The 8,783-nt window shown below is 59.4% G+C and overlaps 1 protein-coding gene across 1 annotated transcript; it reads right to left on the reverse strand.

The window, feature by feature from the left end:
- Positions 1 to 6,099: 6,099 nt before the first annotated feature.
- SOX1 (SRY-box transcription factor 1) lies at positions 6,100 to 7,224 on the reverse strand (the record flags this gene model as incomplete). Its single annotated transcript, XM_082757748.1, has 1 exon — positions 6,100 to 7,224. One exon carries the CDS (start codon positions 7,222 to 7,224, stop codon positions 6,100 to 6,102), a length of 1,125 nt encoding a protein of 374 aa, XP_082613874.1.
- Positions 7,225 to 8,783: the final 1,559 nt, after the last annotated feature.

The following is an 8,783-nucleotide window of genomic DNA, read 5'->3' on the forward strand; positions in this document are numbered from 1 at the left end:
CTTTCGCCCTTTTGCTCGCCTATCTCCGGACTTTGTGGCGGCACAAACGAAAGTGATGCTCAGTTCAGCCAGACCCTATTGACTCCTGGTATCCTACCCAGGCATCACCAGAGTTGCCCCGATTTTAGGCGTGAGGGCTAGGAAGGCTTCCAGGTCTTCTGCTAGCACCTCGCACCACCTCGGGTCCCCTTGCACAACCCGCCCCGAGGTCCTGGAGAGTCTCCAGACTTGGGTTAACCCATCTTCACTTCAGCGGCGTTTCCTCCAGAAGCGGCCCGGCTTTCCTTTCCATCCCTTTCCTCTTTCGACTTCTGATGCCGGCCCCCGACTCGGCCATACTGCACACCCAGGGCCAGGCCAGACGGCACGAGGATGGGCGCAGAGCCGCCCTCCCCGTCGGGGCTGTGCGTGTGTCACGGCTCCTCCAGCATTTCGCAGGCTCCCTGCCGCCTTCCAAGCCCTCATTTCCCCCCTTGAAGCAGCATCCCGACTCCCCCACCATGGGGGTCCTCAGCACGGTCCAGGCCCACCTGCTTCACCTCCCCTCTTCTAGCCCCCACCCCAGGGTGTGCGCCCTGGCATAGGGTGTTGCTCGTGGGGTACCGCCGAGCCACGGGGCATCCCGTTTTTTGGAGCGCTGCGCTTTGTAGAAGAGGACGGACCAAAATGTTTGCTTGGGACTGCTTGGCACCCTCCACCCCCCCCAAAAAAAAAAAAAAAAAAAAAAAAGAGTTCGTTGCCCACATCCCCATCGGTGTGCACGGTGCTTGGGCCATGAGCATGGCACGACGGAGGCGCCCACCCGCTGGGGCCAGCCTAGCACGTCGGGGGGCACTTCCCCGCCCTCCCCCTCGGTTCCCCCCTGTCGGCCGTGCAGCAGATGGCCTCCGGTCCGGGGGGGCGGCTGCTCGCATGACTGGAGCCGGGCCCTGGTGTCGCTGGGAGCCCCACGAAGGAGGGTCCCGTGTGGAGTTCAAGCGCGACAGCAACACGCTTGTTTTTCTCTCCCCCCCCGTCCCGCCCTGTATATCCTTATTGCCCCCCTCCCCCCCATAGTTCCCCCCTTCTCCGTTGCTTTGTGCCGCCGCTGAGGGACCAAGACGGCCGTGCCCTGCTCCCCATCTCCCGCAGCTGAGCCCCCTCCCCACCGCGACCTGCTGCAGCCCCCGGCCCCCCGCCGGGACCTTCCCCCGTCCTCCCCCTGCCTCCTCCCGGGCCGTGGCGTCTCCCTTCTCCCCCTCCCCAGCCTCCCGCCCCGCGGGGGGCTCCGGGCTCGCTGGCTGCCCGGCCGGCCGCGGGCTTGCAGCGGGAGCCGTCGGTGTTCCGCTGGGTGATTGTAAATGGGTTTGACTGGCCGTTGATCTCGGGGTCAGGACTCTCCTCGCTAATCCCTCACTCTCCAAACACCGGCCCTTTTACTCCCCCCCTCCCTCCCTCCCGCTCCCTCTCTCTCCTTTGGCTCCCGTCTCCCCCTTGCATCATTCATCTGCAGCCCCTCCGACGACACCCAAAGGGGGTCCCGCTTCCCTCTTTAGCCAGCCTGGGGGACCGCACTTCGAGGGGCTGCAGAGACACACGGACAGCCCCAAAGAGCAGCCCCCCTACACACACACACAAACAGACGCTGTCCGCCCCCACGGGGCCGCCCCTCCCCGGAGCTCCTCCACGTGTTGCTGAGCGAGGGAGGGGAAGGGACAGAAAGGGGCTGGGGGAGTCTCTGTGAAAGGTGGGGGATCCCAGGGACCGGGAGAGGTTCTGGGTCCTGTCCAGAGCGCGTCCCCCGCATTTTTAATGGGGGCCGGGGGTCAAACGCAGAGGCCGCTGCCAGCTCGGGCGCTTTAGCTGCGTTTTGTTGCACAGCGCTGCCCAGATTAGCCGTTTGGTTCGGGTTTTGGTGATGTGGGGTGGCTGTTTTTATTTCTTTTTTTTTTTTTTTTTTTTTTTTTTTGCCTTCTTTGGCAGCTTACTGGTGATGCTAAAATGCTCTAACCGCGCCGAGCGCCCCGGTGCCTCCGGCATCTGGCGCAGCTGGGAGGGAGGAGGAGCCGTGCCACGGGGCAGCTCGGCGGGCTCCGAGAGCCTGGGGGCTGCGGACCCCTGGGCAAGGTGCTGGAGCCGTCCCGCTTTTAAAATTCACGGGTAATTTCATGCTCCCCTCGCTGCTCCTCTGAGGCCCGGAGCCGCCCCATCGGTGCCCCCCGGGCGCGCTGCGGTGAGGCTCCGGCTGAGGGCGCGGGGGAGCGGAGCTAGAGGGAAGGGGCTTCTGCCTCGGGCCCAAAGAGCCCTCCACGGAAAAAGGAGAGAGATGGAGAAAGGAAAAAAAAAAAAAGTGGGAAATGGGAAAAAAAAATAAAAAAAAAAATAAAAGAGAGAGAGAAGCGTTGGGAAGGGAGCTGTGGAGTTCAGGCCAAGTTTGCGTTTTGGCTCGAAGTTTGGAGCGGATCAGACCTGTTATCACTCCGTGCCGCCTGGCCTCCTGGCTCCTCCGCCTCCCCCTCCCAGGGGAGAGGCAAAGCCGGGCCCGGGGGCGGAGCGCGGCCCGGCCGCGGGGGGCCCTGACCCCAAGCCCCCCACGCTTCAGGCAGCCTGACTCGGCCGAGAGGACACCTCCGCCCTCGGCCCTCCGCCTCAGTCCCTGGATTCCCCTTCATTTTACCGAAAACGAGATTTAATTTTTTTTTTCTTTTTTTTTGCTTCTTTCGCATAGGTGATTTTAATAGCTCTGTCAATCACGTTATAGGGGGAACATTTCATACAATTTTAGACCTAAAGTACTTAAATCATAAATTGTTCAAACCTATTCTTAGTTTCGCATATTCAATTATTCTCTTATATATAACCTGCACAACAAAAAGCCCCAAGACTGAGTTATTTTACCCTACCGAAAGCCAATTCCTCTGCCTCTCAAAGTAGCTCTAACTTTGTTTGTACACCCAGTTCTGGAGTTTAACTCGAACTGAACTACAACGCCAAGCCAATAAACCACGAACAGAAATAAACTGGATAGGGATTTTTTTTTTTTTTTTTTAACATTCGCAAAGGGAATTGCATTTCTTTGAAAGGCAGGCTGAGAATATTCCAAGTTTACTTGAATACAGCCGAGGCTGGGGCTGTTTAATCCCCTTGTGTTGAAAGTGCAGGTATTCCTATTATTCCAGGCATAACGCCATCGAGCCGCTAAACTGTGGGCAGAGGGAGGAAGGCTCGTTAAAGGAGCTCATTTAGAGACCCGTACTATGTCTCTTCTAAGAGATTTCTGTAGTATTCCTGCTTGGACTGTACAAAGGCTGATTTCCTTTTCTCCCTTGACCGCCCCACTACTCTCACTACTCCAGTAGCGTTCAGCCATACAGCATCAGCTCGCTGTGGGTTTTCCCTTCCGCTTTGTCAGTAAATGCGAATTTCAAAAGCTGTGACCCTTAAAGAAAAGGCACGTAACAGGGTTGCATCAGATGTATGTGCGTCTGCATGTGCACGGGCACACACACACACACTCACACACACTCACTTCGGTCGTGATGCTATCGCTAGTGCGTTCAGCTATGTACGAGGACGTACACACAGGGCAGATAGCGCGTTACAACCAACAGTTCAACAGGTACCCAGCTTGTTCTGCGCGGTGCAAGGTACGCCTGTTAATATTTTAAATGACACATAGGCTCACGCTTGGCTGCAGGAAACCAGCACCACAGAGGGTTTCTCACAGGGTCCTGCTTTGTGTGCGCGCTATTTGACACCGAGCGCTTCCAAAGTGTCTGGACCTGCACACACCTCGCTATAAGAAAGCCTTGGATAGTTATAGGGGAAAAATAAAAGGGTGGGGGTGGAGGGGGGGAGGGAGGGGGGATATTACCTAGTTAGAAATCAGTGGACATCTAAGAAATTTTTGCATTCACTTTAACGAATGAGTGGCTTAAACAAAATTATCCAAATGACTCCGAAGAGTTACACGTTAGTCGTCTTGTCAGCATTATAGTTAAAGTGCAATCTTTGATATGGACCGAAACAACTCCTTTTCACCCAACTAACATTTCCCCGCTCCCGGATGAACGAAGTTCTCTTGGCCGTCACGAAAAGACGGCTCGAACAGCCCGAGAGGCTGGCGCGACCGAGGTTTCCACCCTGGATCATACAAGTATATATATTTTTTTCCTTTTGTTTAAGCACAGTATGACCAATTTCGAAAATTTATTTGCTACAGAGCGATTTTGAAACGCAACGCGTAGTGCCGTTAGCGCTGTTAGACGAAGTTTACAGCAAACTTTCAATGCCAGAACACCGAAAGGTACCGATAAACAACCTGAAGGAGGGTGTGTGTGTGAAAAATAATAAAATCAATCCAAACCCCAAATTAAACAGAGTTCAAAGCGCCGAGCAACATTTGGCGACCACAAGCGCGCATCCCTGAGCCCTCCGGCACCCGGCTGCCAGCCCCCGGGGCCGTGCGCGGAGCTCGGCGCTGCCTCTGCGCGGCTGCGGAGGGTCGACGGCGCTCGTCCCCCTCCTGGCCTGGGGCTGGCCCTTTTTGCTCCGTGCTGGCCCGGGCTGGACACCGGGACTACCGGAGGGGAGCGGCCGCGGGAGCCCCAGCACCCCGCGGGCCCCCCGGTGCGGGGCGCAGCGGAGCGGGGCGGCGGGAGAGCCCCGTTCCCCCCGGCCGGGGAGCCCGGTGCGGTACACAAAAGGAGCTCGGAGATGCAATTTGGCCTGCCTCGGATCCGGCGCTCAAACAGCCCCGGACACCCCCGATCAGCCCTCCTGGTTTGTACCGAGCGTCAGCCACCGCCGGTCGCCGAGGGGTTGCGCTTCGCTCCGCTTTCCGCTCCGCTTTATAGCATCCTCCTCGTTTGCTAGGTTCACTTGCTGTGTGGTCGGGTACACCGTGGTAAACATTGCTACGCTTTCGCCTTTTTTTTTTTTTCTTAAAAAAATAAAATAACAGGTGACTTTTTCCGCTTTGAAATTTATTTAACTCAAAAATGAACGCATCCTTAGGATTTCTGTTTAGCAGAAAGGCTTTTTAGTAAACTATATACACAATCTGAATTCCCTCGTAACGCCTAAATAAAAATTATTTCACAATGCATTTACAAGAAATGAAACAAACAAACAAACAAAAGAAACAATAAAACCAAAGAGAAAACAAACAAAAAATATTCAGATACAATAAAGTTTACAAAACCCAGAAAAAAAATAAAACATTGCAGCCTCAAAAAGGAAAAAAAAAAAAAAAGTTTTATAAATAAACAAACGAAATAGAACAGAACAAAACAAAAACGCGAGAACATCTACAAAAACTTTTAAGTGTTGTTTTGGATTTGCTTTAGTACATGAGTAATAAATGAGAACTGTTTCCTCATCAGCTTCGACTTAATTAGGCAGGAAAAAGCCTTCGCAAGAAGCGATCCGTGAATGAAATCGTAGCGGTTCTGCGCGGTATAAAAGTTGGCATCGCCTAGAACTTTGTGTGGCTATTATTGATATTTTTTTTTGTCTTTTCGTCGCCGTGTTTTCTCTCTCTCCCTCTCTCTCTCTCTCTCTCTCTTTCTCTCCTCTTTTGCAAATAAACGCTCTATGTCTCTTGGGTGAATGATAAATACTGTACAAAAAGTCTCGATAAAACACAGAAGTTCAGTCTAAAACTAGTTTCATAAACTAGTCCTCCTAAAAAAAAAAAAAAAAAAAAAAAAAGGTAAGTAAAGCAACCGTTACCTTTTTTCTCTCTCGTTATTATTATTATTATTTATTATTATTATTACAAGAACATCAAAACATTTCTTTTCTGTACAAAAAGAAAGAAAAGAAAAAAAAAAAGGAAGAAAAAAAAAAAAAAAGAAGAAAGGCGGGAGGGGGAGGGCGGGAAGAAAAGGGAATAAAAGGCAAAAATAAGAGGGGGGAATCGGGGCCGGAGAGCCGAGGGGCCGGGGCGAGGCGGGCGGCCGGGGGGCGAGCGGGCAGCGGCGGCGGCGACGGGGCGCAGTCCCGCGGGGCGGCCCCGTGCCGGGGCCGGGGCCGGGGCCGGGGCCGGGGCCGGTGCCGGTGCCCACCTCCGCCGCTCCCGTTGCCGGGGCCGGTGCCGGGGCCGGGGCCGGGGCCGGCTCAGATGTGCGTCAAGGGGACGGTGCCGTTGACCCCCGTGCTGGCGCTCTGGTAGTGCTGGGGCAGGGAGTGGAGCCGGCTCTGGGCGGCGGCGGCCGCCGGATCGCCGCCTTCCCCGGCCGGTAAGTACATACTGATCATCTCCCGCAGGTCCCCGGGGCACGGGGCCCGCGAGTGCGAGGTGACGGGCGGGCTCACGCTGGGCTCCGACTTCACCAGCGAGCCCAGCGCGCCCAGCGCCCCCGAGGAGGCGGCCGCCGCCGCTGCCGCCGCCGCCGCCGCCGCCGCCGAGTTCTGGTGGGGCTGGGAGCCGTAGGGCAGGGCGCCGTAGCCCGAGGGCGAGGCGCTCATGTAGCCCTGCGAGTTGGAGATGGGGCTGTACTGCAGCGCGCCCATGTCGTAGCGGTGCATGGGCTGCGGGTTGTGCGGGTGGTGCGGGTGGTGCGGGTGCGGGTGGTGCGGGTGCCCCCCGCCGCCCGGGTGCTGGCCGTAGGCGAGCTGCGCCTCCTGCATCATCGCCGCCGCCGCCGCCGCCGCCGCCACCGAGCCCGGGTAGGCGCCGTTGGCCCAGCCGTTCATGTGCGCGTAGCCGCCGCCGGCCGTGCCGCCGGGGCTCTCCAGGCGCTGCCCGACGCCGCCGGGGCTGACGCCGACGCCCATGCCCACGCCGACGCCCGCCGGGCCGCCCCCGGCCGAGCCGGCGCCCAGCAGCCCCCCGGCCAGCGAGTACTTGTCCTTCTTGAGCAGCGTCTTGGTCTTCCTCCGGGGCCGGTATTTATAATCCGGGTGCTCCTTCATGTGCAGCGCCCGCAGCCGCTTCGCCTCGTCGATGAAGGGCCGCTTCTCGGCCTCCGACATCACCTTCCACTCGGCGCCCAGGCGCTTGCTGATCTCCGAGTTGTGCATCTTGGGGTTCTCCTGGGCCATCTTCCGCCGCTGGCCCCGCGACCACACCATGAAGGCGTTCATGGGGCGCTTCACCCGGTCCTGGCCGCCTTTGCTGCCCCCGCCGCCGCCGCCGCCGCCGCCGCCGCCTCCTCCCGCTCCGCTCTGCCCCGAGAGGCTGCCGGGGGCCTGGGCTCCGCCGGGGGAGTGCAAGTCCGTCTCCATCATCATGCTGTACATTCACGAAGCTTTGTCACTTTCCTCCGGCGCCGGGCGCGGAAAGCGGATCGGACATAGAGGAGCCGAGGCGAACGGGAGCCAGGCGAAGGCGAAGGCGGAGAGGAAAGCGGGAGGGAGGCAGCGCGGGCTCGGCCCCGCCGGCGGGCACCTTGCCCCTCTCGCAGCCCCCTCGGGGGGACCGGGCTCGGAGCTGCTCGCACAGGTGCTCGGCAAAACTTGCTGCAGCACTTGGCCGCCGGGGAGGGAGGGAGGGAGGGAAGGAAGGAGCGGAGCGTGCCGAGCGCCCGGCGGCTCTCCTCCTGCTTCGCTCGCTCGCTCAGCTCTCCCGGCACACACGCGCACACCCCTCCTCTCTCTCCGCCGCTCTTGTTCTTAACAGATCTATCTTTTTTTTTTTTTTTTTTTTTTTTTTGTTCTTCGCTAACTTCGAGGGAGAGGAGGGCGGGAGGGAGGGAGGGAGGGAGCGCGCTGTGTGACTTGCATCCGCTGATCGCAGGTGAAACGGGGAGCGGAAGGGAGAAGGCGAAACCCACCGCCACGCCAAAAAAAAAAAAAAAAAAAAAAGTATTTAAACGTTAACTAAAAAAAAAAAAAAAAAAAAAAGCGGGAGGAGGATCGGGGGAGGAAGGGGGGGTGGGGAAGCCAGCCCGGCCGCGTCGAGCCCCGCCGCAATTTGCTGGCGGTGGTCTCCCTCCCGCGGCCCGGGCGGGACGGGACGGGGCCGGCCGGGGAGGGGAGGGGAAGGGAGGGGTCGGCCGGGGAGGGAGGGGCGGGGAGGGGCGGGGCGAAAGCCGACCCCGCCTTCCCGCGCTCGGCGGCGGCCAATGGGGGCGCGCCGAAGGGCGGCGATTTGCATAACGCGAGCGCTGAGCAGTGACGTCCGGCGGGGCGCGCCGGAGCCGCGCGGGAAAAGGGGGCGGGCGGCGGGGTCACGGCGAGGACCCGCCCCCGCCGTCCCCCCCCCACCCCGTTGGGACCCCCCGGGGGACCCCCCCATACCCCTGTCCCCTGTCACTCCCCCCCCCAAAGCGGGGCGACCCCCGCCGCAGGCCGTGCCCGGGGCCGCCCCGTCGGTGCGCAGCATCCCCCCAGCCCAAGGGGGCTTTGCACGCGTGGATTTCCCCCAGTTCTTGCCAGATCCGCGGGGGCAAAGCGCGGGAGGTCGCCGCAATTGCTAAAAATGAAGGATTAAACACAGCATCGCTCGGGGTTGAGGGCTGGGAGGGGACAACAGGTCGCTTCCCACTCGGGTGGCCAGACGAGGACACGAGGAGTCAAACCCACGGGAGGAGCAGCACGGTTCACACGCTGCACGACACGTCCCACCCCACGTCTTTAGGGCCGTCCTCACCCCGAGACACAACGCTAGGCCTCCCGGAATAGGAATCGGCCCGGGACAGCCCTTCCCGACCCGTGGGGCCGGCGGAGGTGCGTGTTCCCGGACAGGGAGTTCCCGGACCGGGAGCCCCGCCGCCTCCCGGGCCGCCTGCGGGCCCCCCCGTGGCCGCGGCGGGAGGGACGCCCCGTCGGGGCGGGGACGGACAGACGGACGGACAGAC

This window comes from Aythya marila (assembly GCF_965140915.1).
Source record: "Aythya marila genome assembly, chromosome: 1".
NCBI classification, from domain to species: Eukaryota; Metazoa; Chordata; class Aves; order Anseriformes; family Anatidae; genus Aythya; species Aythya marila.